Source organism: Gavialis gangeticus, unplaced genomic scaffold, assembly GCF_001723915.1.
Source record: "Gavialis gangeticus isolate Ggan-Ray unplaced genomic scaffold, GavGan_comp1, whole genome shotgun sequence".
NCBI lineage: Eukaryota > Metazoa > Chordata > Crocodylia > Gavialidae > Gavialis > Gavialis gangeticus.
The window spans coordinates 264,718,252-264,745,813 of record NW_017729032.1 but is presented as its reverse complement, the minus strand read 5'-3'; the positions used below and the strand labels follow the sequence as shown (position 1 = coordinate 264,745,813).

The 27,562-nt window shown below is 42.9% G+C and overlaps 1 protein-coding gene across 2 annotated transcripts in view; it reads left to right on the top strand.

The window, feature by feature from the left end:
- Positions 1–27,562, top strand: part of FILIP1L (filamin A interacting protein 1 like) — a 236,719-nt gene that overhangs the window by 55,375 nt on the left and 153,782 nt on the right. The window contains exons 1-5 of one of the 2 annotated variants that reach the window (XM_019523746.1): positions 470–571; positions 3,546–3,567; positions 5,415–5,697; positions 11,288–11,461; positions 25,340–25,518. In XM_019523746.1, the coding sequence (XP_019379291.1) occupies positions 5,431–5,697; positions 11,288–11,461; positions 25,340–25,518 (620 nt within the window). In that variant the 5' untranslated portion in view covers positions 470–571; positions 3,546–3,567; positions 5,415–5,430. Of the gene's footprint in view, positions 1–469; positions 572–3,545; positions 3,568–5,414; positions 5,698–11,287; positions 11,462–25,339; positions 25,519–27,562 lie in introns of those variants that run through there. The other variant, XM_019523745.1, reaches the window with a different exon arrangement.

The following is a 27,562-nucleotide window of genomic DNA, read 5'->3' as shown; positions in this document are numbered from 1 at the left end:
GTTCATAAGTCAATCTGTACTAAAGAGAAAATGCTTACGGGAAAAATAGGGTGGGAGAGGGGGAATGGATGGCTGTCTCAAAGCCCTTTGGTGTCTATGGTGAAGTCATCTCTGCAGGATATTTCAGTCTTTCCCATTAAAAAAAAAGAGCATGGATTTCTGAGCCACCTGCTTGTTTGCTGCTGCCAAAGAGACAAATGCAGTTTTGCCTCCCTTTCAATACAACTTGAGAGGGTGGAGATCGAGTTAACATGATAGAAACATTCAGTCGTTTTGTCACGTGGCTCTTAAGGAGAGCGTATTTTTATCCCACAGATTACTTGTCCATCAATGAGCACTGGATTTCTTCTTTAAATGTAAAAGGCAGCTTACATGTTTGGAGATAAAAGAGCAACTTCTTTTAAAAGCACAAAGAGATGGGGACATTAAATCCTTGGCTTATTTGAAGAAATTACTTCCCAACAGGAGAGAGCAAGAGCAGGAGTGAGAGTAAGTGAAGGTAGCAGTAAAAAATACTCTCACTTCTCTGTCAGTGTGACCAGCATAGGTCTACAAAGCTGCACTGCATCAGGTAAGCAGAAGCATAATCACCCTACCACAGAAGACAAGATGCCTCTGAAAACCACTACCAGGGATGTAGATCCTACATAATGCAAAGGCAGTGAATGCCTACCCAGACAGCAGGAGCTCTGATGCAAGGGGCATGCCTTGCATCAGCCCTCCTCCTCTCCTCTACACCTGCTACCAGCTTTCACTCTGGGCTGCTATGGTACCATTCCAGCTAATGGTACAGAGGAATATCCTCTTGAACACCTGATCTTCTGAACTGGGATGCCCTTCCACCCTTCTACCACAGCCTTGCCAGGCCTGCTGGACCTCCTTCTGACTGAGACCCCAAGACAGGCACCTGCAACTTCTAGAGCTGCTGCAGGAGCCCCTGGTCCATAATCTATCCTAACAGCATGCACACCAAGCTGAGCTTCTGGAAACCTCATTGTTTCCCTGGTACGGTCACACACCATTAAGCTGATCCACTTCCTCAACTTAGCCCAGTTCCCCTGGCACTCAGCAAAAGCACCAGCCAACCAGCTGGGCCTGTACTTTGTCCACTTTGCTTTGTGCCTCTTGGCTAAAGTGAAAGCTGCTGTCCCCACAGAAGCACTTGCTGCCTTGGATAACCACCTTTGCACACAGTGAGCCCTCCCTAATGGCAGTTTGCTAGACAAACCCTGCTCCCTTCCATCGCTGCCTATTTTTCCAACCATGGAGAATTGGGAAAGTGGCAGGCCCGGTATCCTGCTGTCCCTCCTTGTGCCCAGTAAGAACATTGGTGGGATCTGCTTTGTGATCCACGTCTTCACTGTCCACCTTGACATAACCTACACACAGAGCCTAGAGGCAGCAACACAAGAGCAACGCCACCCTGTACAAGCTGCCCACTGCCAAGAAAACAGGTGACCTCCAGTGGCAACTGCTGCACAGGGCCTCAGCCATAGGCACCTCTCTGTCCACCACCTAGACCCAACAGTTTTGGTGGCCTGCTCTTTCTGTGAGGAGGCGGCAGAAGAGACACCTTCCTGGACTCTTCCATACCTCCCTAGATTGCCCCTGGCTGCAGCCACTCTTTGCTGACCACAGAACCCTCTTTGGCACACTAAACTTACGTTTCTCTGAGACCATGTACATTTTCACTATCCTATACTGAACAGCCAAGGAGAGCATGCTCTGCCTGGCCAATTTCCTGCTGGGCTAGGCCAAGATGGTAACCCTGAAAAGCTGCAGAAGCCAACTCGTGGGGGCCTACTTCAATGATATCCTTCAACTCTTCCATTTCTTGGTCTAGGCACGCATCACATTTGAGTTTGGACCCTTCACCTTGCAACAAAATGTGAACCAGTTTGTGTCATGCTGGTCCATCAAGGGAATACGCACTGAAAGATGGAAGATGTACAGCTAGTCCTAAACATGTAACCCCATGAAAGGTATTGAGGGGGAAGGAGATTCAGTCTCTCATGACATGCTTTTTTGTTGCTGGAAGGACTGCACACTTTTGCACTTTTACCTTTTGGGGGTTTTTTACAACAAATGTGTAATAAAGGTTTAAAAAAGTCAATATGTACGTGTCACCTTATGGGCACGCATACATTTTGACTTTTATATAATACATATAAAATATATATATTACAGCCTGAATTAGCTCCAAGACAACCTCTAGAAGAGATCTGAGATGAGGCCAACTTGCCTCTACACCATGAACTGCCACCTACACTACATATGGGAAGAATATATTTTTAACCACGTTGCAAGTCATTTCTGCCGTAACTGGGTTGCCTTAACACAATCATTGTAATGCAGACTGACTGAGACAGACATGCAAAGGGAAAATGTTTCCACTCGTTAAGCTAACACACAAAGCCCTGGCTTTGGAGAGATGACAGACCCTTCAGGGTGCTGGGAAACAATTGATATTCAGAAACTTCATAGGACTATTAAAATCTTGACCTCTAAAAAATAGTTTCTGTTAATTAATTTTCATGCAGATGGAAAAAGTTGGTAAATGTAAAAATGGTAAAAAGCACAAGTGGAAAGTTTAAAATGACATTCTTCCAACTTACAAGGTACAGTGGGATCATTCACAAGTTGAGTCATCTTACAGAAAACCAACATGATACGCAGTACAGTGGATTATCTCTCTGCAGTGGTGACAATGCATTAGGCAACATCCAATGTTCTGTCTAAACTGTCAAGAGCACTGCAAGGCTCAGTCATTAGACCATGTTGAACTGTAAGGAGAAAAGGTTTTCTAACCATCTGAAAGAGAAAGGGAAGAATTTCAAGGTGGAAGGTTGAGGTCTACTTTTTCCCAATTCTGCAGCAATTTTTTGCTGGCTTCTTAAACATGAAAACTGTCTGCAGTAACATGTTTCTTTTGAATGATCCTTCTTGTACTACAAGCCAAAGAAGTGACTTTTCCAAAATACAAAGTTAACTGACAGGATGACCACCAAATTTGAGAGCAAAGGGAAATTGCTCATGTAACCAGCAGCATACTTTCTGTGTTACAATTGTTCTTTTTAGCAACTCACACAGCTACAATGTGCAATTGGACCACAGTCACTCAACACACCTACAAAAGAAAAACAGCATATTATGCACAGAATTCTTCACCTTTTCCTGCACAAATAAAACTGCTTTCTCCCACACGTTATAGCATTTGGGTTAAATCCCAGGCCCTTCTTCCACATATGTTATACCCAAAACGTGCAGGAAGAGAACAAACAAGCCAAAACTCCCTGATTCATCCCTTTTCAGTCACAGAAGAGACATTCTAAGGTGAAGTCTAAAGTCATTAGATACTGCTTGCACATTTTAGCACCATCCTTCCTTGTTGTGCCCTTCTCATCTTAAGTGACTCTCATGAAGAATAACTGAAGAGGAGGGAAGCAGAGGTGGGAGACTACATGGGGCCTGCAGCAGGGTGAGAAAATACTGTAAGGTCTTATTTTAACAATACTTGATTCTTATATTGCACTTTTCCCTTTCAGCTCTTGAAGGACTTTACAACAAGTGAGTAATATACTGTTCAAATTATAAACTGATGCCACATTTTCAAGTTCCATTTTAGGAAAAAACCAGCTTTTTCCCTGGAGATAAATTTGACAGCTCTGGATAAAAGTCCTTGAAATGCTATTGCTCTTACAAAAATCCCACATGAGAATTAAATAATGATGGAAAGGGCACTAAAATACTAAAATAAAAATGCACAGAAAAAAAAATCTGATTTGATATTTTTATGGCATGCACAAAAATACAGTAAAATCTTTGCTCTCCAACATTTAACTAACCAGAAATTCCATTAACGGGAGTTTGTACATGGTGGTGGCGGCCACCACCCACCACCCCGCTCTGTCACTGCTTCTCATTCTAAGTGGTCAAGCAGGAAGTGAGGACAGATCTGGTGGTCAGAAAGATAGCTTTTATTGAACAAGCAGTGCAAGGGAGCTCATTGATAAAAAGTACCAACAAAAGTTGAAAAGAGGGGGAACAGAAGAGTTGTGGCTACATACCAGAGTGGCCACATGGATACCAGAGTCAGGGGAAGAGGGGGCAAGAAACGAAGTGTGGGATACCTGAAGGACTGACCATCAAATGCTCGGCGTCCACACTTAACACTGAACCAGAGCACTGTGAGCTGGTACTTGATTTTTGAGGTATATTTTGAACCATTCCAGGAGGCTTTAAACGAATTTAACAGGTTTCTATGCCTGCCAGCTTCAGGTTTAAACTGCATTTCAACCATTCTAAGCACAGTGGCCACTGACAGATGTGCAGCTCCCCTCTAACTCATGGTGCTTCACAAAAGGAGTCATAAGTTACAATGACCCACCGACCCAACAGATATTCGCTGTTTGGTCTGGGAAATGGGAGGGAGGGGGAAGGGGGGGGGCAAGACAGGAAATCAAGCTCCACTTTGGAGCCAATCCAGAGGAGAGAGGCTGATATCTGCCTGTCTCCCCGAGCCCCACTCCCTCCCTCCCAGCTCCAGTGCTGTCTTTAGGATGGGGGGCAGGGAAGGAGGGGAGGGAGCTCCACCTGAAGTTTGTCCAGCCTGCACTGGAGGGTGGGGAGTGTGGATTGGAGCACCTCAACTCAGGGAATCTACCCACCCCACCCTCCAGCATAGGCTGGGCAAACCCCTGGATGGAGCTCCCTCTCCTTCCTTCCCCCACTTCCATCCAGAAAACAGCAATGGGGGCAGGGCTGGGCTGCACCAGCCCAGTTCTGCTCCCAGGCAGGGACAAACAGAAGTTAATGAAGGTGCTCCACTTTGGAGTGTCTTCATCTGAACCCTCATTAAAATAGGGTTAATCTGTCCCTTAATTGGGCACTTTTAAAGTGCTCTGCAGCTATGCCCTTCTATCACAGCACAGTTGCAAAGCACAACAAATATAACTTCTGTCTGTGCCTTATGTGTGACCACGTCTTTACAATGCCACACTACCCTACCTTCTGCCTGGCTCCAGACTAACACAACCAACCACCTCTCTATATTTAACACTAAAATTGGGGTGTTATGCAATGCAAAAGGTACAACCCTGGAGCATGAGTAAGGAGTGAAGCTTTCTGTTCATCACAGTGAAACTCACCCCAGAGCAGAGGGTCCTTATAAGACTCAATACATAACTCAAGACTGGTATTTTCGTTGTCAGGGCAATATTAATCTCAGTGCAGTGGTTTCACACAAGGTCCTATGGACCATTTATACTCTTAGTGCAGGATTTTAAGCCCACTCAAGGGGCACCTGGAGACCTATGCAGAACTTCTATTCTTGGATGAATTACACTTTGCATAAATACCAGACATTTTCTACAAACTAATTATTGAGATATTTAATTTCTCTCTCTTCTTTATAGTTTCAGAGATATAAAAATGCGCTCCAGAAGTAACAGCACAGAAATTCCAGACAAATCAAAACAGTGCCAGCAAAGGCAAAGGGATCACCATAAGGAAGATACTGTTTTCACAGGGATAGTAAATACAAAAAAGGGAAAGGAGAATGACTATACAGCACAAAGTAGCACTATACTAAGAAGCCCCACCTCCGAAAATAAACAAAGAAGATATTCCAAGCAAGGAGAGGACCTTTCTCGAGATGATCTCCTATTTCTTCTCAGTGTCCTTGAGGGTGAATTGCAGGTAAATTATTTTCTTGTTTTATATTCCATAAATTCACCTCTTATACATAGTCTATCCTCTGTATATAATCTGTTGAAAATGGATGGTGCTTCTTTTATTTCTGTTTTCTTTGTTTTTAGACACTGTGTCCTTTTAAAGTATTGCACAAGCACAAATGCAAAATTGTAAAAATACATCCAAATACCAGAAAAAAAATCTATCACCCCTGAAGAAGTCAGAGATCTTCACAGCTTATCCCAAAACATATTAAACTTAAAATACATCAGTTGACACAATGGGAAAATCTTTGTAATGCAACTTTTAATAGTTCTCTGAAAGTGGAGAACCAATAAAAAGTTTATACCACGCAATCCCCTCTCACCATGTAGTCTATGACATTTGTTATAGAACAAGTTATTATATGAATGCCTTTGGAAACTAAAAACTTTTATTGGAGCTATTACCAGGATCCCTTTTCTCATAAAGATATGTGCACTGTTTACTCTGAGTACAACTCTACAGGGCTAAGGAGAAGTAAAATAACCCTTTAAAGGGCACATCTACATGTGAGTATGTTACTGGATGGTTTTACTCCAGAGTAATTTACTTTGGAGTAAACCTACCCTAGGCAAGCATCTACACATGCACCCATTTGGGAACAGATTTGCTGCTTCTGGCAGCAGTTGCTCCTGCCCACTTTGGCCCTACACTGGCCCCCTGCAGCAGCCAGGGGGAGCTCTAGGCTCCCCCAAGGTGCTAGCCCAGGGGCTGGTAAGGAGCACAGGGCCAGGAAACAGCCATCTCCTGGCAGGGACTGGCAAATTGCTCCCTGCCCCTGGGAGCTGCCTGCTGCTGGGGTGGACCCTAGTAGCAGAGCCCAGGCAGAGATAATGTCTCCCTGCCCTGGCAACAGGGAGGTCCTGGCCCTGGCTCCTCAATCAGGGGCAGGGGGCTTGGAAAGAGCTGCAGATTCCCTTCCCAGCTGGGGACTCACTGCTAGCTGCCCCACCTACAGAACAGGGCATGGGGCTGGGACCTGTCCCTCCCCCATAGCTCTTTCCAAGCCCTGTGCCTCAATTGCCCAATCTGGGCATAGAGCTGGGAAAAACCTATAGGGTTGGGACCTGCCCCCGACTGGCACAATTCCCATTCACCCCTGGGCTGCATGGGAAAGTCTGAACATGCAGCCCAGAGCTAGCTCAGGACTGCCCAAAACAGGACAGTCCCCAGTGAGCTCCAGGCTGCATGTGCAGTCTTTCTGTACAGCCTGAGGCTGGCCAGGAACTGTCCCCATCCGGGGCAGGTCTCAGCCAGCTCCAGCCTGGCCAGGGAACTCTCCCCATGCAGGGAGCTCCCTGCCCCTGCTCCATGATCACAGGGATGCTTTGGGCAAGGGGACACTGCCCCTGCCCCAGCTCCAGTGGTAGAACCTGCCCCGGCAGCAGGCAGCTCCCAGGGGCAGGAAACAATCTCTCATCCCCTGCTGCCAGATTGATCAGGAGCAAATTTGCTTCCAGTCCGCCATCTACACATGCCTTACTATGCAGTAATTACTTGACAGTTAATTTGCTACTTGCATTTGCAAGTAGCAAATTAACTGCCAAGTAGAATAAATTACTGCACAGTAAGGGTATGCATGTGTAGACAGTGATGCTTACTATACAGTAATTTGCTCTACTGCACAGTAAAGTGTTTCACTTACATGCGCCCAAAGTGTCCTAAAATATGTACTCTTCATCTCAATATTATCTCAGGACCTCACTTGGTCCTAGGACAGCTACAAGAGAATGGATTTTAAAGTTGTAACTTGCCTAAACTTGCAAGTGCCCTAGTGCTGACTGTTGTCCACTATGGGAGTAAAAACGGATGTTCATATTTGCAGAGAAGAAAGGAGAAATTTCTGTGGCAGGCTGATTTAATTAAAGGACTAACAGCTGTTTAAAACTGCTTAGAAGTTTGGTATGTTTGAGAGCAGATGGCATGTGAAGTGGTCAAAGGTACAGACATGAATTTATCACATAGTCCTGCAGTTTATGATCTGGAGAGAGAGAGAGAGAGAGAGAGAGTGTGTAAAATAACGAATAATAAATAGAATATAAAGAATAAAAATGTACAGGTTATATAACCAGATCATAAACTGCAGGACTATGTGATAAATCCATGTCTGTATCTTTGACCACCTCACATGCCATCTGAAGTGGTATGTATATATATGTGTGTGTGTATATATATATAATTTCTTCCATCCATTATTATGCAATATTATGTAAATATTACATAATAAATGCATATAGTAACCAAAGTTGTGCACACCACTTGCAAACCCTGATTTTCCAGGCAGTTTTATACAATGACATTTCTCACTCCGTCTCCTTTCATTTTAAAGAAATATTCAAACTTTTGAGTATAAGTTTGAATACAGGAAGCAAAAAATAAGGACCACGGTATTTTTAATTTTGCCTTTGAGTTCAAGTGAAAATACTTAGGTGAAAAATCATTTTCGAATTCCTGATTATTCCACTGTACAGTAGTATCAAAATCAAAATTTCAAAAAAAAAAAAATATATATATATATACGTCAGCCCACAGAAAGAACATGAATTTGGCTTCAAAATGAATTGATATCCAAAATAAAACAATACATCTTTTTCATCTTTACTTTCTGTTTCCTGAGGGTTCATTTAAATCAGGGCCATCCAGCTTCAGAGGCACAGGGGCAGCATGCAGCACAGACTGCAGGCCCTAGGCCACACATGGGCTGCATGCTACAGGGGCTCCCCAGGACCACCACCCTGCAAGAAGCGCAATCCCCTCAGCACACAAGTAGCCCTGCTGGCACTGACACGTGGGCAGTGAGCTCAGCAGGCCTCCTGTCATGCTGTACCGCCCTACACAACCACTGAAGCAATGGAGGCAGCAGTGGCTAGAAGGAAGCCTGTGTGCTGCCCGTTAACCCCTCATAGGCTCCCAGCTAGACAACCCTGATTTATATAATTTTTTCAGCTTTTCTTCATCAACAAGAAAACTAGAGAAGTTTTTGTTTTATTTTTTATTTATTTTTTAGCCAAAGATTCTCATGAAGCAGCATGGCTAGGATTCGAGTCTCTAAAACACCAGCATCATGCTTGTGATAAAGCACCATGAGTGTAACCAGTAGAAAAGTACGGCTTAAGATTATGTCATTGCCAGTTTTTTTTTCTTAGAGGTTTCGTATAAAATGTTTTTAAATGACTTTTCTGCATTAACTCAAAACATGTTGAAGGAAAAGTCAATACTAGAGTTAAAAGTATTGATATTGTATACCCTGACTTGCAAAAGGCCTCTGATCTAGTATCCCACAATATCCCCACGAGAAAACTGGAAGATTGTGAGCTTAACTCCAAGACAGGTGGGTGAGAAACTGGCTGTGGGATAGAACCCAGGGAGTCATAGTGAATGGACCTGTGCCGTCCTGGTGAGAAGTGGACAGTGGTGTCCCACAGGGGTCGGTGCTCAGTCCAGTATTTTTCAACATCTTCATCAATGATTTAGAAGCGGGGGGTGAACAGCTCACTGGCCAAGTTCATGAATGACACCAAGTTATGGGGAAGCATGGTCACGCTTGAATATAGGCTACAGATACAGGCAGATCTAGACAGGCTAGCAAGTTGGGCAGACTGGAATCTGATGGAAGTTCAACGTTGAGAAATGTAATGTGCTCCACCTCGGGACGAGCAACCCCCAACACACCTACAGGCTTGGCTGCACCAAATTGACTAGCACCACGAATGAGAGGGACCTTGGAGTAATAATAGACCACAGTATGAATATGAGTCGGCAGTGTGATGCGGTAGCCAGTAGGGTAAATAATACCCCTGCATGCATCAATCAATGCACCTCCAGCAAAACCAAGGAGGTGAATCTTCCACTCTACTCAGCACCGGTGAGACTGCAGCTGGAGTACTGTGTCCAGTTCTGGGCACTGTACTTCAACAAGGAGATGGACAAACTTGAGAAAGTCCAAAGAAGAGCCACCCATATGATCAGAGTCTTAAAAGGCAAGCCATATGAGGAAGGGCTGAGGGATCTTAGACTCTTCAGCCTGAGGAAAAGAAAGCTGAGAGGGGACCTGGTAGCAGCTTACTGCTACACCAGGGGAGTACATCAAGGGCTCAGTAAGCACCCGTTCACAAGGGGAAAACCAGAAGTAATGGCCACAAACTCCTGGAAGTCCGATTCAGGCTTAACATTAGGAAAAACTTCTTCACAATTTGGGTGTCCAGACTGTGGAATAAGCTCCCTCCAGAGGTGGCGCAATCGCCTACCCTGGAAATTTTCAAGGGGAGACTGGATGATCACCTTGCTGGGGTCACTTGGCCCCCAGTTATCTTTCCTGCTTGGTGCAGGGGGTTAGACCCAATGATCTTCCGAGGTCCCTTCCGTCCTTGGCCTTACAATCTATGAATGGCCACTTCCCTTCCCCAATTCCTAACACCTGCAACCACGAAACTGAAGAACTGCATTTTTAAATTTTTATTTATGTATAGTATATGGCTGCTTTCAAACATTCTCAAAGCCCCACAAACACATGCAATATGTTCCCACTGTGAGGACTGTTACAGAGTAACTATAAAATAATAAAATGCATGCACCTGCTGGCTTGTGACAGAATTTATGAAAAAGCATGACAAAGGAAACATATTTGCAGTCTGCTCCCTTGTAAGTACATGTTGGCAAATATTTTCCATATAAAGCAAAACACATACATTACATATACAGGGCCCATAAAAGCCAACATCTTCAAAAAGTGTTCTGATTTTTTGGTGCCTGAGGCATGGTGTTCATACAGCAAGGCTTGGCACCTTCTATAAATTCTAACCATTTACAATACCTTAAAATAGGTGTGCAAAAATTGAGGAACCCAATATAACTTACTTCTGAAAACCCTGTCTTATGTATTTTATATGTAATACCTAATAAATAGTCCCTCACTCGCTCTTTTGCAGATACATACACCAGTCACTACTACCTGCTTTAAAGGCAATTAATCTTGTTTTAAAGAGCTGCCATTATTGCATGCTCTTGGAATGCATGTTGTGAAAGGTCACATCCTCTGCACCATGTACCTCACAAGCTTCAGCACAGAAACATGCATATGTAACAATAGTAACTAAGTACCTCTTGGCTCGTTTAAACAACAAAAGGTGCTTTTGTACTTGGTGTGAACATAGAACATAACACTGCTGGGCTTCCTAAAGCATGCTCAAAGACTACATGAAAATCTAAAAAGAATAGCTGATGTCATTTGATCCTAAAATCTGGTATCAGGAAAAGTAGGGGTTGATCTGAAGGCAGGGTTAAAATCTGCCTAATCTTTAACAAAATACTGAGTATCAGGATATCTGAGTTCACATTGTATTAATAAATCTTTAAAAACATTAAGAGTACAATTTTGAAAATACAAAGCCTAATACTCCTCTGGTAGTTTTAAGCAGCTTGCACTTTACTGAATATTTACGATGTACTGAACACGTACTTTAATGAACTTTTAAAAACTACTATCTAATGTGAGAGCAGAAACTGAACTAAACTGAGCATGCCAATATGTACTTTGTACTTTATCTTTCTGCAGGCTCAAGATGAAGTCATAGGAGTTCTTAAGGCTGAAAAAATTGACCTGGCTTTGCTGGAAGCACAATATGGCTTTGTAACTCCCAAAAAGGTGCTAGAAGCACTCCAACGAGATGCTATTCAGACAAAAGCTGCACAATGGCAAGAGGATATCTATGAAAAACCTATGGGAGAGGTATGTACATACAGTCTGAAGTAGCAGAAATCCTGTTGACTTCACTGGGAGAAAGCTTCTATTCTCATAACATACAGCAAATATTGAGATACCAGAAAGCAGAGCAAAGCACAGAATATATTTTGTTGTAAACAAGATAGTATCATAGTCAGCAAGAAGTAAGGGTCATTTCATCATCTCTTTCACTGGATTAACTGTTGTTGACTATACCAGTGGCCAGCAACCTTTTCAAGCCATGGGTGGGAACAACCCACCATCAGTTCAAAGCAGGCTCGATGGCTTCTGTGGTGCATCAGCAATGGGGGGCTTTGCCCACACCCATGGTTGGGGCCAAGCAGCTGTGAGCTGCACCCGCACTGCTGCTGGTTCTCCCAGCCACATCTTCCACCCCGATGGGAGCTGTGTTAGGGGTTAGGGAGCTAAAAGCTCTGCTGCAGGTGGGAAAGGAGGTGATAGAAGTAGCAGCAGTTTAGACCCAGCTTCCAGCTGTCTACCTTGGCACGAATCCTTGCCAGCTGGAAGCTGCTCCTGTGCCCCAACCACGGAGGGGCTAGGGAGAAGCAACAGTAGTGGCAAGGGCACAGCTGGAAATTGCTCAACCCCACAGCAGCTTTCCACTGGTTAACTCTGGTCCAGGTGCAGGCATGGGCATAGCAAAGTCCTCAGGCTCTGTGGGCCAGATCCAGTGGCCATGTAGGCTCCATGTTGCTGGCCCGCTGCTCTATATAGTTGTTCCACAAAAAGGCATCACAAAAAAACCCCTTGCCTCTTACATTTCCTGGACAAGCTACTACACTCTCACCCTACTGCAGCATGAATTGACTGAGCAAAAAAAGTGGAGACTCAAGGCTTCCTGAATTTTCATCCTGGAGTCCACAACTTTTTTTTTTTCCTAGCTGACCCTGAAGCAATTTAATCTCTCTGGGGAAAAAAACTCAGACCCATATTCAGTAAATGAAGCAGCACTGCAGTCAATGGGCTCAGCTGCAATAGGTGTTTACCTCAAATGAAAAATGGGGTTAACGACACATACTTAGCTCACACTGGGGATAATAAGGGGTTATTAACATCTACCCAGAGCTTTGAAAAAAATCAGTCTAACATTTACAGCATTCAATGCAACAATTTACCTTTTGGAGAATCAAAGTCATAGCTGATGCAAGCAGTTTTAACTGATACCTCCTGTAGTTTACTGCAGTTTTCCTGCAAGTTAACCTGGCCCCTAGGGCTTAGCCTGGAGTGGGCACCCGAAGTTCCCACTCCACTCAGTCAATGAGAGAGTGATGGGCACACAAGAAACTGTAAAATCCAGAATCACTACCTTTTATTCAAAACTCTATCACTTAGAAACCCCCTTAAGCCCCAAATGTAATATGCTGATACTTAAATAATATTTAGTTTGGAGTAACAAAAGCCATACTCTTTCTCAATACCACTTACCAGGATTTAAACTGTGCCCCCTCATATGTAACATTTAGATTTTTTTAAACCTTCTTATGTGAATGTGTATTCTACCAAATATTTTCCCCTTCCCTTTAAAATGCAGTCTTAGCACATTGCTTATTACAGAGCTTTATAATTAAAAAGTGTCATGAATAAGATTCTTCAACCAAGTGTTTTCCAGGCTTTTCAACAGAAATGAAAGCAGGGATGCAGAGTTCAGTTCACAGAAAATAACGTCAGCAAAAGGTCAGGACTCATCTGAGAGGCTCAAAAGGTTAAAATCTCTGGCTGTAATCTAAAACAGATAAAATTTGATTGCAGAAGTTAATTTATTTTAAAACTCTGTTGCATTATGTCATAGGAACTTTGAATGGGAATGATTTGAAGAGCAATCCAAAAAAAAGTTTAAAAATATATGTTTGGTCTCCTATTTTGTAAAAATTTATACAGCCATTTTCCTTCTAACATTAATGGCAAAAAAAGGATTTCTAATACCATTGAACTTTGCAATTACAAAGGTAGAAGTAACCAGGATAGAAACGGTGCAAAGATCCCTGGTACTCAGCACTTTCAGTAAAGCAAAATACTGACAAACTCAGAAGTACATTTTCAATAATTTTTGTATTTTGAATTTTAACGATGAATTTAGTTTGTGTTCATGGGGTTTTTCTTCTGGTTTTTTTTTTTTTGGTAAATGTTTATGAAAAATGTGGAACAAGCAACCCTTGTTATAACCAGACTGTGAGAAAATGCTGTGTGAACCCTTCTCTGAAGCTCTGGCAATGTACCTCCACCCTGACCTCCAAAATCTCTGCTATTCTTGGGCTTGGGATAAAAACACTCCAGTAAAATGACAACTGTGAGAGAGTTGTGACATGAACCAAAATCTAGAAAATTTTCAGTGGCGGATACTCACATTAATTTTAAAATGTGTGCTGACTTAAAATTTAAGTCTGAATAAGGGGCAGGGGGGAACAAAGTAATGCATTTTTTTTGCTCAACAGTAAGAATAATGCATTGCTTTCCCCCTAATGGGAAGAATTTACAAAGACATGGTAAGGGACAGGGAGTAGGACTGCTCATCATCTTGAAACGTTTGAGGATCCTTCTGGTTCACCCTACCCATCTTTACAATTGCAAACTGCCTCATGAACTGCTCCAGCAGCATTTCCTGCTTGGATAGGTAGTTCACTAGGAACAGGACTCAGGCGATTCATTTCATGGGGACCAAGACATTTAACAGAGTGCAGAACAACAGCCAACTCTCCTTCCTTGCAAAGCTCATACTGATTCAAGCATATCCAAAAAACCTGTCTTACTTGGATGTGAAGCAATTTTTTTTTTTTTTTTATAAACTATGAGTTTATCAGGCCATATTTATTTTTAAGTCATTTCTCTGCAGAAATGTCAGACAAGTTTGTTCTTACCAGTTGCCATTAATATGTAATAAACCCATTCATATTTAAAAGGCCTTAAAGGAAAAAGGCCTTAACAGAAAAGAGGAAGGGTATCTGTACCCAAAAGCTTGAAAAGTAGAATTTTTCCAACTATTTGAGTTGGTCTAATAAAAGATAACATTTACCCAAAGAACCTTGTCTGCCTATGTCCTTAGACCAACACACAGCTACGACCTACACCCCTTAAAGAAAAAGACAATGTCATTTTATTTTGTTTTTGCATACAAAGGCCTGAAAGGAGTTTCCCCTTGGTTTATAACATCAAAAATTCCACCTCTGTCACCTCACCATCTTCTCAGTGCAAGAGAACTACCTAAAGAAGATTCTGTTCTGTGCCATTTCCTGCATCAGCCTCATCAGTGCAGTATGACTGCTTTCCAGTAGCATGTTTAACAAGGTTGGTAGCATCTGTCTTCAGTGGTTCACCTACTAGCCTTGTCTGCTTACTCGCATGCTAGAGGATGGATATAAACAACACTTGCTTCAGATTAGTTGGTACCTAAAAGAAGCCTTATCTTTGAAAATGGCATTAAAAAAAAAGGTGGGAAGAGAAGGGGGAAAGGAAGATTAACAGTGTTCTCTCATTATTGATTTTAATAACTAAAAAGCCATGTTAAGTTTCGGATCCTCCATGGATCCTAATACATTAGAAGGCAAGGTAGATATGCACCTTTATAGACTGACTAAATAAGATATACAGGCAACCCCCGCTTAATGCTGTTTCAGTTGGCGCTATTTCACTACAATGCTCATTTTAAATCAATACCTGATTTCACTTATCGCTTAGCGAGTTTTGTTATAATGCTTGCAGTTGCCATCTTGGGTCATTAAAAACACCTGCAGTTGCCATCTTGGGTTGTCAAATACTTTCGGTTTCTCTTAACGCTCCGTTTTTCAGGAACCAATTAAGAGCGCTAAGCAGGGATTGCCTGTATAGAGACAGCACAAGCTTTTGTGGGCTGAAGCTCACTTCATCAAATAAATTAATTATAGATGAAGTGTTTGGGGCCTCACTGCTTGAAAAAGCAAGTATTTTGCTATTGCCTCCCCCCACCCTTTTTGATGCTTTAAAAGAGTCCTAACACTAAGATTTGTCAACCATGTCACCTGCTATGAGCCCCTCCCCTCCCCAATCTTCAGACTGTGGGCTTAAATTTGACTTCTCTGGCCTTGTTCCAGCTTTAATCCATTTTGTATACCAAACAGCCATCAGCCTGGAGCATGGTGCATTCTCATCACTTACTTAACAAAGGATGTTAAATGACATCTTTGTAGCATGTTGCAAGATTTGCCCACATGTTACCTTCCTTCTCTGATTGGCATCTGAATTGTCCGGGGATTACAGTCACTGGAGCAGAAAGTAACAATAATGTTGGTAGACCAGCAGTTGGGACAAGCAGACAATTGTGTAAATATGATTTTGGCTAAGTATGTTGAAAAGGAGAGGAAAAAAAGTTGATACATATTCAGGAAGACCCAAATCTCCTATAATTTTAAACCCAAAATTATATATATGCACACACACCCCAACCACAATAGCACTATTAATGGGAACAATATTTCACTGAAAACTGGGTTTATATAAAAAAGCTCAGTCAGATTTTACATTGGCCCAGTGCCTCAAAACACAAAACAGTTGAGAGAGAGAGAGAGACCAATTGTAGCACAGCGGATATGCGGCATGCTATTCTGTTTAGACTTAAGATACAAGTGGGTGGCAAACTGTTTTTAAATGATTAAATTCCAGTGAATTTTTAGCTTGTGAAACTATTCAGAGTTACACAAGAAGTAGCCTCTCTCATTTTCCATTGTGCATGTTCAACTATTAGTTCTAGCAAAAAAAATAATACCCCCAAAATAACACATGACTAGAAAGAACAAAACAATGCATCATTTCATTAAGATTTATAAACATGTTTTCAGCAGAGGACATTTAGGAGGCTGCTCATTAGTTGTTTCAGGGCTCTTTGGGGGACTGCATAGTGGAGCATGGTGTACAGATGCAGCATGTGAGCAGGCGGTGAAGTGAGGAGCAATGCTGTAGAAGAGTTCTTACGCTGGCATTGTAGTGAGATCCCACAACTCTCCCAACCCAGGTCCCCAGACTTGCAGCACCCTGTAACCGCTCACTCAGCTGGGCTGAAAGAATTCAGCTACCTGTAGGTCTTCTCTTTGGGAACTGTGACTAGTAGGTGAATGCTATGACCCTTTTTTAAAGCAATGGATATAGAGCACACTCACTTTAACTCCCTTTTTCTCTGTCCATGAAGAAACATGCCCCAAAACATCCTGTCTTCTATCACCTCTTGTGGGCCTGTTCTCCAACCTGCCCTTGCATCAATGACAGTGCCTCACTACTGTCCTCAGGAAAGACTCACTGCCCACTTACACGTGCTTATTCAGTACAGCAAAGCAACGGTCGGCAATCTTTTCTTCATGGGGGGCCAACCCTCACAACTCAGCTGTCACTACAGGCCCACCAATCTTGTACTACCACCCCAAGTGTCCCAGCTGCATGCACAGGGCTGCTCTCTTGCCCCCTCATGCAGTCTCTGCTGAAAAACATGCTGCTGAAAACTGTGGTGAGGAACAACTGAGGCACCTAATTCAGGGGTAATGGTAAAGAGGGGTTGGATTAGGAGAGGTGAGACAGTGGCCCTCCACACAGTTACGGAGACTGAAGCGGCAGCAGGGAATCAGTGCAGCTTTAATAAAATTGATCAGGCGGCTGGGGCAGCAGCAACAGTTTGGCACACTGTTACTAAAATGAAGGCTGGATAACACCTTTGCAGGCTGGATCCTACCCACAGGCCATGGGTTCCTGACTCCTACACCAAAGCAATGAGGATGTTTGTTTATAGCCAACATTTAAGCCTGAAAGTTAGTCAGAAGATTCTTAGCTGAGAGTGGGATGACTCTGCATGGGCTTCAGCAACCTACAGATGAAACTTTTGCCAATTAGATGTAGAAGCTGTGCAATGTAAATCACCTGCTTCAAGAAATGGACAAATATTTCAGAATTTTCAGGGGGGGGGAAAAGGAAAGATTTTGATGGAATTCAAAAAAGCTCTTCCATTTCCCCATTTTGTACCACAGAAATAGTTAAAATATTTCTACTTTCTCATTTTAAAAAAAGAAAAAAAACGAAGAGTTTAATTTTTCTTCTTCCCTGCCTCCCACCAGGCTCTGTTTACTCTGCAGTAAATAAAGGATTATTTTCAACTCCATCCTGCCCACATCTCTTCTCTCCCCCACCCCTCCAACCACTTTGTCACATACATTTATGAGACAGGCTATAGCAACACCTGTTTATAGGCAGAAGGCAGCAAGAAGAATGGACACCACAAACTAATGGCCCATGGATGGGATGGACCCCAGGCTAGGGAGTTTTCCATTTACCATCTGATTGAGTTAAATTATTTTTCAGAAAAGAGAACCTGCTGTATGGGATGCTCCACCACATACTATGGTTGGGAAACCCATAAAAAAAGTATTGAGTGTGTATTTACTGAAGTCAGTCACTAAAAAAAAAATCTCATATTCTGGCTAGCAAGCAAGCAGGCCACAGTAGACAGTCTATCATTTTATTTCCCCCCCAGATGTACCTCATGCAGAAAAAACTCTCAGTCCCTTAATAAATCAGTAAGTCTTCTCTAAATACATTTTTGGCCAGTAAACAACACTTTCTAAGAGGAACTCTCCACTTTAACCTTCTACAAAATAAGCTGATCTACATAAACTTCACAGAGGAAGAAAATCTCAGTATCACCCTTGCTTCAAACTATCAAACTGAAGTTAAAAAAACACTATTGCCCTTGTCATAAACTGTCAGAGCAATCTCAGATCACATGCGAGTAGAAAGAATGGTTGCCACTGAAAATCAGTAGAAAGCACCAGAGCCAACAGGTCAGTGGGCAAGTGGAGAGGAGGGAAATATGGACTTCAGGCTGAAGTTTTAAATCAGTTTACTACATCTGTGCAAGTTATGATAAAATTGAGCCAGCGCTACTGTAAGATGAGATCTTGATTTACTCAGAAAAAAAAACATATCTGAATTAGGTAAAATGTTTTCTTATCTGAAACCTAGAGAGACTTCTCCAATCCAGGAAGTCACAATTGTATTGGTCAAAGGGCTTCCATCTGTGGCTGTACAATGCAGAGTAGGGAAGATCTGTTCCATTTTATGTTTCCCTTAATCAGGCACAAATTCAAACCAATGTAATAATATGGGTGTTTTACCAAATCAAAGAGCTGAAACAGGCACTTGTGGAACTAAACTTTTTCCTGTTCTCAGCTTAGGTGAAAGGGAACTTGAATTTATTTGCATCATGGCTAGACAGGGATCTTTCTTTCACCAGCAGATTTCCTAGAAGTGAGAGGAAGGGATGTGTCCAAAATAATAAGCCATGCAGACACATTTAAAGAAATCCCACGTGAAAATCAAATCTCTTATTCAGAATACTGAAATCTTGAACTAAATCCAACCTATGCTTCTGATTTTTTCATTACTGTCAGTATTAGTGATAGGATACTGACAGCAACAAGAAAAAAAAAAATCAACAGCGATCAGGAAGAGGAAGGGCAAGGAGATGCACTTAAAACAGAGAATGCTTATAAATGGGGACCTACTTAATTTGCCAGGTGTCTGGGAGAGGTAGCACCTCCAGAGAAAGAGTATGTCGCACTCGCTTGAGTGACCCTTTCTCTCTTGGTCTTCACCAGCACTCAACTCTCACTTGTGGCTCCAAGTAGCTGTCTGTATGCTACAGCGGCCGGCCACACCCGGGTAAACTGCCTTGACGTGAAGGCCAAACCAGGTAAGGGAACCCAGTCAATCTTAGACCTCTGGGGAGATAGGGACATGCCTATCCCTGTATGCAAAGTCTGACTCCAGCTGACTGGGCAGATGAGACCCTTGTATGGTCCAACAGCCATGATAGTGGTATAGCACTGCACCATGGATCACCCAGAGCAGGACAAGCCACAAAAGACGTCCTGATCATCCGCTGCATCGGGGCCAATCTCCAGCCACCTTGACGCTGTCCTCCCACTGGTTACCAATTGGCTCAGACAAGAGAGCGAGGCCAATGCTGCGCAACTCTTCCTCGCTTAATTCTAAATCCTGTGCAACTCGCATCCAGCACAAGCCCTGTGGTGACAGGCCCGTGACAAAACAGCAGATGTGGACACACTGGAAGCTGCAGCCATAAACCCACACACAGGCGGCTCAGGGCTTTGGGTCACTTTCTACTGGACACAAGCAGCAGTAGAACTCAGCAGCCCCGAGTGACTGAGCAGTCTATTCAGGACTACACTGCTCACCTTCTAAAATGAGGAAGGGCCTAGAAAAGGTGCCCCAAACATTGTCTGCCTCAGCTCATCCTGGCCAGCTGGCAGGGGTCCCACTACAGCAGTCGGAAAGGAAAGAAATCAATCCCTCTTAAGCTGGGCACATGGAATGTATGTACATTGACTGACAGAAACACCAAGAGACCTGAAAAGAGAACTGCTTTCATCAGGAGAAAACTGGGCAGATATAACATCCAGATAACTGCCCTCAGCAAGACCCACCTACCCAACGAAGGGCAGCTCACAGAAGGAAAATCTGGTTGCACATTCTTCTAGAGTGGTCGTGGCAATGAAGCTAAACAGGAAGCAGGTGTTGGCTTTGCTATATAAAACAGCCTTGTCAAGAAGCTCACCTACCTGCCCAAGGGAGTGAATGACCAACTGAGGATGCTCAGGCTCTCACTGCTTGGCAAAAAGTGTGCCACTATCAACAGTGCACACACCCCTACCATGACCAACTCCAACAAAGTCAAGAACCAGTTCTATAAAGACCTCCACTCTGATCACTGCTGTCCTGATGTCTGACCATCTTGTCCTCCTTGGCAACTTCAACACCAGGATTGGCTCTGACTGCCAAGCATGGGATTAGTGTCATCAGGAAGCACAGGATCAGAAGCTGCAATAGCAATGGTCTTCTCCTGTCCAGACTATGTGCTGAACATGAGCTCCTGGTTATTAACACTGCGTTCCGTCTCCCCATCCAGAAAAAGACATCGTGGATGCACCCTTGCTCTGAGCACTGGCATTATATCGACTATGTCACCGTCTGAAGGAGGGATAGACACAATGTCCATGTAACCAAAGCAATGTGTGGCACTGAATGTTGGACTGATCATCAACTCATCATCTCCTCACTAAAGATGACAATTCAAACCAGATGGCATCCACAAGGATGAAGTGGACCAACGCACCTCAACACTGCTGGGCTGATAAACAACAGCACCAGGCTGTCTTTTGTGAACCATCTGAAAGATCAGCTTCACACTACACCGCTCTAGTCTGGCTCCATTGAAGCCAACTGGAAGCAGCTTTGTAAAGCTATACACTCTGCAGCTCTTGAGACCCTGAAGGCATGCATCCGCAGACACCAAGACTGGTTCAATGAAAATGATGAGGAGATGCAATGGTTGTAGGAAGAGAAACAACATCTCCACAGAGCCTACCTCTATGATAAGTTCACATCAACACAACATGCCTATAGCTCAATACGGAAGAGCATTCATCGCAAGTTGAGAGGTACGCAGGACACATGGTTGAATAACAAAGCAGATGAGATCCAGCATATGCTGACTGAAACAATGAGAAGAAGTTCTTCAATGCCCTAAAAGCCATTTATGGTCTGCAGGTCCTTGGATCCTCCCCTCTGCTGTCTGCTAACTGACAAGGCCCAGATCCTCCAGACATAGGCTGAACACTTCAGCGCTGTCCCCAATCGGACCTCCTCCATCAACATGGACACCATATACAAGCTGCCTCAAATTGCCATCAATACCTCACTTGAAGCTCCGCCTACAATTGCAGAAGTCCAAAAAGCCATACAACAAATATTTAGTGGCAAAGCTCCTGCAGCTGACACAATTCCAGTGGAGGTCTACAAATCAGGTGATCACAACCTCACAAAGAAACTAACCGAGATCTTCTGCAGTATGGGGGTGCAGGAGGTAGTCCCTCAAGAATTCATGGTAGTCCCTCCATCATCCACCTGTACAAGAGGAAGGGAAATTGCCAACTATGTGACAGCCACAGGGAGATCTCCCTCCTCTCAACTACCAGTAAGATACTCACAAGAATCCTCCTCAACCAGCTGACCGACCATCTAAATGACCTACTGCCTGAGAGCTAATAAGGCGTCAGAAAAGGATGCGGAACCAGCGATGTGGTGTTTGTGGCCGGGCAGCTTCAAGAAAAGTGCCAGAAACAGAACATTCTCACATTAATTGACCTAACCCACAGGTGGGTAAAATACAGCCCGCATTCCAGATCTGTCCTGCCAGGCCATTCTATTCAGCCCATGGGACCCCTAAAAAATTTTAAAAATATTTATCTGCTCCTGGCTGCCTGTCAAAGGCATTTTTATGTTTCCAACAAGGCAAAACCCCTTGCTGAAAGGAGTACTTCCAGGGGAAAGGCGAAGGACTTCTGGTGGCAAAGGTCAGGGGGCAGGACTTCTGGTCACAAGATGGTGACCAGGGGGAAGGGCACCTGTCAAGGGGTGGGGCTACCCATGCAGCCCTTGACAGCTTGCAAAAACTTGGTAAGTGGCCCTCCACCCAAAATAATTGCCCACCCCTGACCTAACCAAAGCCTTCAACACAGTGAGCCACAAAGGCCTCTGGGAAATCATGAAGAAGTATGGACACCCTGAAAAATAATCAGTATGGTTTGATAGTTCCACAATGGCATGGCACGCGTCCTTGCGAATGGCAAATGCTCTGACCCCTTTCTGGTCACAAATGGTGTCAAACAGGGCTGTGTGCTCGCACCTACCCTCTTCAACATGGTATTCTCTGCCATGCTGTCAGATGCCTTCCAAGGCGATGACCTTGGTATGGGAATCAGGTACTATTTTGACATCTTCAGCCTGCGCAGGCTCCAAGCAAGCTCCAAAGTCCAGACAATCCAGGACAGTACAAGGACACCCTACAGGGGTCCTTAAAGAGTTTTAGCATCGACCTGGAGTCATGGGAGCAAATCACTCATGACCGTCCATCCTGGAGGTCATCAATCCAGAAAGGAGCACTGGCCTTCAAACAGCAACACATGGCAGAAAAAATGAGGAAACGCGTAGCCAGGAAAACAAAAACCTCTCATATGCAATCCTCATCGCTTTTCTGCCCCTGATGCAGCAGATTGTTCAAGGCAAAGATTGGGCTTATAAGTCACCTGTGTACCCACATGACCTAGCTTCCACCCTCCTCCTCTCTCTCACTTTTCTCCTTTTCTCTTTTCTCCTTCCCTGTTTCTTTCCCATTTCTTTTCTCTCTTCTTTCCCCAACCCCTCACTGGATGTGGTCATCTTCGCCCACAAAGGATAACAACGCTTAACTTGTGGTAAGGTGAAGCCATTTTCATGGCTTGCTCATGGCACAAAGGGCCAATTTAGTGGGCATTTCTCGGCAGTCCCACCCCTCGCTGCAGATTGACAAGGCCTCTGCCATCACCACAGACAGTCAGTAAGTCTCAACCATGTGAGAGTGGCTGCAGTGACTGCTGTGTTAGTTTCAATATCATGGTAAGGATTGAGAGATTCTATAGCAGCATATTTTATTTTTATATATACTTTTTATGTTTTATATAGTTATTGGGAAATTGTGGCCTATGGAATATTTCCCGGCAATTGTGGATACCACTGGTGTTCACAAAAACTGCAAATTAAGTAGGTCTCGATTTATAACCAGTCTAGGTAAGGTATAGGAGAGATAGTGCTCTTGATTTTGAGAAGCATGGGAGTGGAACAAAGGAAGTTCTTCATGCAAGGACCCATGCATTGATAAAATGATAGATGTACCGTCACTACATTTTCCATCATCTACCTTAGAAAGAAGAAAGTTGAACAAGCTTTACTGGAAGCCAATCAATACAGCTATGTGGTTTTAGACATTTTAAGTGTTGTGTGATGGCCTGAAGAATTTGAGGCCCCAGCATTTTTAGGGGACATTCTGTGGGGGGAAAGCAGCAGAAAGATCAAATAACTGAAGGCTGGAACTGGCCTCTGCTTTCCCTCCTTTACCCATTTCTGAACTCTTTAAGAGTAAAATGCTGCAAAGCAGTTTTGACCTACACAAACTGAATGTGGTTAAAATTTTCGGCCTCAACCTTCTTAGACTCAAGGCACTCCTCTACAACTTTTCCAAACTTAGCAGCACCCCTTCAAAATCTAGAGAATAAGAACAGAGAAACAGAGGAATTCTTCTGTTGCTAAGAATTCAGAAAAACTAAAACAGGTCAGAATATCTTTGAGACCATGAATCTTATTTGACATCTCTGGGTTTATCCAGTGAATTATCCAGTGATGTTTACACACCTAGCAGTGACGTTTCACAGCACCCTTAAAAAGATCTCATGGCACCTCAGGGTGCTGCAATATCCCAGCCAAGAATCACCGAGTTTAAAAAAGACTGTTTCATGGTTTATGCAGCAGACTTCACATTTTCAAAAAGGAAATTAGCCTGTTCAAATCAGCATAGGAGCATAGGAGTAAAGATAATTCACTGAGAGGAAGTAGATGAACAAACAGCAGGACAAAGATTCTGCAATTCCTGCAAGGTTCTCTGGTGGGTCTACAATCCTTTCTTTCATCCCCTCAATAAGATCAATGGCTTTAAATGGAAAAAAAATCTTCTGTTTTTGGTTTTAAACAAAGGTTTTAAAAACCTGTTTTTCCAGCTTTGTGCAAGTATGCCCAAGTAACTTGGTCAAATACTGAATTAAGGATACCATGTATTCAGACATATTTTTATGAAAAAGCTTCTAGATTCAGTTCCAAAAACTGGGTGCCAAATGCTGCTCAATAGTTTGAAGCAGTTTAGGAAAATCAAAATCTGACCTAAAGTTTTAAAGTCTAATGGTTTTTTGGGCACTTGGTTTAAGAAACCTTCAAAAGGAGATGATTTGCAGCAAGCACATGCTTCATGTCCTCTGGAAAACAGGCCCACATGTCCTATATATTCATATGTCCTCTGGAAAATAGCCCCATTTAAGTTGTCTCAAGGTGTGGCATTCACAAATAGAGGCACACAAAAAAGCACGAAGACCTGTGGAATGTTTAGGATTATATTTCTAAAAATAAAATGCATTTATTTGAAAACAACCCTGTTGCTTAATAGAAATGTTCCCAGTTGTTAGTTTTCCTGACGGTTCTGTCATTTTCCCTGTGATAAAAAATGAGCTATATACATGTTCTCAGAAAAAGAGAAAGAAAGGCCTGGTAGAATGAAGGCAAGGCAGAGACAGAAATTGGAGCAATAATCCTGGCTGTACCATAAATTTGCTACAGGCCCTTGAGGAAATCAGTTTTTGACATCTGTACCTACCTCAAAAGAAGGATGCTGCAAAAATTATTTTATTACTCTTTGCAATGAGATTTCAATTTAAAACACCATGTGGGTGTTAACTGTTATTTCAAAGTGGAACTAAAATTGAGATGGCCACTTTTGCTTAACCCCTCCCTCCAAAAAAAACCCAAACAAACCCCCCAAAAAACCCAATAGTTTGACCTAACGTGGATAACATCTTCTGCCAAGACATCTGTTTCTCTATCAGAATCATCAATTATATAAGTCTGGGAATAGTAATTGTTAATTAATAGCTGCTAGACAGCCAGTTGCAGAACAAAATATATTCAAGGGTCCTACAAAATATAACCTTCTTATATTTAAAATTCTCAGCAGAGAAGTTGTGGAATTAAATAACACTTTCCAGAGCGATTCTATGAGATCTGACCACCAATTCATAAAACCTATGCTATAGTAGGTGAAGCCTTGGGCCTGTACTACTGGAAAATCTGTTGCCATATCTTGAAAACCTATAACCACTGAAATAAAAACAAATGAATAAGCATAATTAGAGCAAACATACTGAAGCAAATAAGAATTCCACAGCGTTGCAAAAATTTTTGCTTCTTTCGTAGCTTGACAAAGTTGTTGAGAAACAGAAAGAAACTCACAGACGAATGCTGGAGCAACTCTTAATGGTAGAAAAATCACACAGACAGACTCTGTATGAGCTGGAAGATGAGAAAAGAAAGCATACAGAGTATATGGAAAAAAGTGACGAGTTTACCAATTTACTGGAACAAGAACGAGAAAGGTAAGCTTGCGTGATATTTATTATGGTTACCAAGTTCTAAACTTAAAATGACTTCCAAGTATCTTTTCACCTTTTTCTTCTGCAATAAATGAACAGTAGAAAACATAGCTACAAAGTAGTTCTGAGCGTTCAAGTATCAAGAAAGTTCTGCTAATTTTTTTATATGTCCACCACCAGCATATGCATCCCTGTACAGTAGTTGCAATATGTAAAACAGTTGTTTACTAGATCCTTATCCCAAGCTTCTTGCACTGTAAAAGGAGAGCAGGCACATTATCCTACAAAGCAAATGCACAGCACCAAAGGCACCTTATAAGCTAAACCTGGTAAAGAAGAAGGTCACCTTTTCAAAGAGATCAGTATACACTGAGGTGTCCAGGAAAATATGAAACAGGTACACAGTCTAGAATGGGGAAAGGGGACCATGTAAACAGAAAATATAAAGGCAGTCTAAAAAGAAGCAATAAGAAAATTAAGAGATGAAGGTAGATAAGAAAGGCAGAGGGGAAGTTATCAAGAATTTAGAAAATGAGGAGGAAGCCCTTAAGTCCCTTCATACTTAAAATGGTATAAAAGCATAAATAAAACTTCTTTAAAAAAAAAAGTGACACAAAAATCAACAGATCTGCCTAAACGCAATATCAAGATATTACAGCAACCATCAAAAGATGAGTTTGATGTTATTTATTGCCTTTAAAAGATCTTTTTTTAAATGTTGCCACCTCTGTTCAGCAACTAAACTGAACACATCCCCAAAATGAACAGGAAAAGAAATAACTGAGGAACATTTCCTATTCCCTGGATAGCTTCACCAGGGAAGATATGAGAATATTGTCTCTATTTCCTTTTACTTAGGAACAGATTCCAGATGGAAATGTTTGGGTGTGAGAATGTCAAGCCTATTCTAAACTCACACGATGCATAGATAATTCTTCCTCTGCTTCGCCTGTATAACATCATGTTTCACATACTTTAGCAATGCTTTTTACTTTCACCTTTCCTGCTGCACCTCTCATCTTCATGTCTATTGCAGACAGCACACTTGCTTTCCATGAAGTACAAGGCCAAATGTATGGAAATGCGATTAAAAACAAATCTAATGAACATAACAGCAGAAACAAAAAATTCTCACTTATAGATAAATGCATACAGATGGAGATAGACATGGGCACTCAAGGTACAAGGGGGGAAAAAGTCTCCCTTTTGCACTGGTAAGCTTTGTTTCTTACCATTATAATTAGGGACCTACTCAAATTGTGACTGCATGGATTTCGCAAAATTGGGCAATCTCAGCTTCATAGATTTCATAGACATTTGGGCTGGAAGGGACCCTGGAGAATCATCGAGTCGAGCCCCCTGTCCCAGGGGCAGGAAGTCAGCAGGGATCATAGGATCCCAGCAAGATAAGCATCCAAATGCGTCTTGAAGGCGTCCAAAGTGGGTGTTGAACCACCTCTGGCAGCAGACTATTCCAAACCTTGGGGGCTTGGACAGTAAAGGAGTTCTTCCTTATGTCCAGCCTGAATCGGTCGCAGAGGAGTTTGTGACCATTCGATTTTGTCATCCCTTGGGGCACTCTGGTGAACAGACGTTCCCCCGGATCCTGATGAGCACCCCTGATAAACTTATAGGTGGCCACCAGATCACCTCTGAGCTTGCGCTTTTCCCGGCTGAAGTCTTATGGCTCAGCCTCTCATTATAAGGTCTGTTTTCCTGACTTCTGATCAAGTGTGTGGTTCTCCTCTGCACTCTCAAGCTCCTCCACATCCTTTCTGAATTGTGGAGCCCAAAACTGGACGCAGTACTCCAGCTGTGGCCTCACCAAGGCTGAGTACAATGGGAGAATGACATCTCAGGATTTGCTCGAAAAGCATCTATGGATGCAAGCCAGTGTTTTGCTTGCTTTACTAGCCACAGCTTCACATTGAAAGCTGATGTTCATCTTGTGGTCAATCATGACCCCCAAGTCACTTTCATCTGTAGTGCTAACCAGCATAGCACTGCCAAGCCTATAAGCATGCTGCAGGTTTTTCCTCCCAAGGTG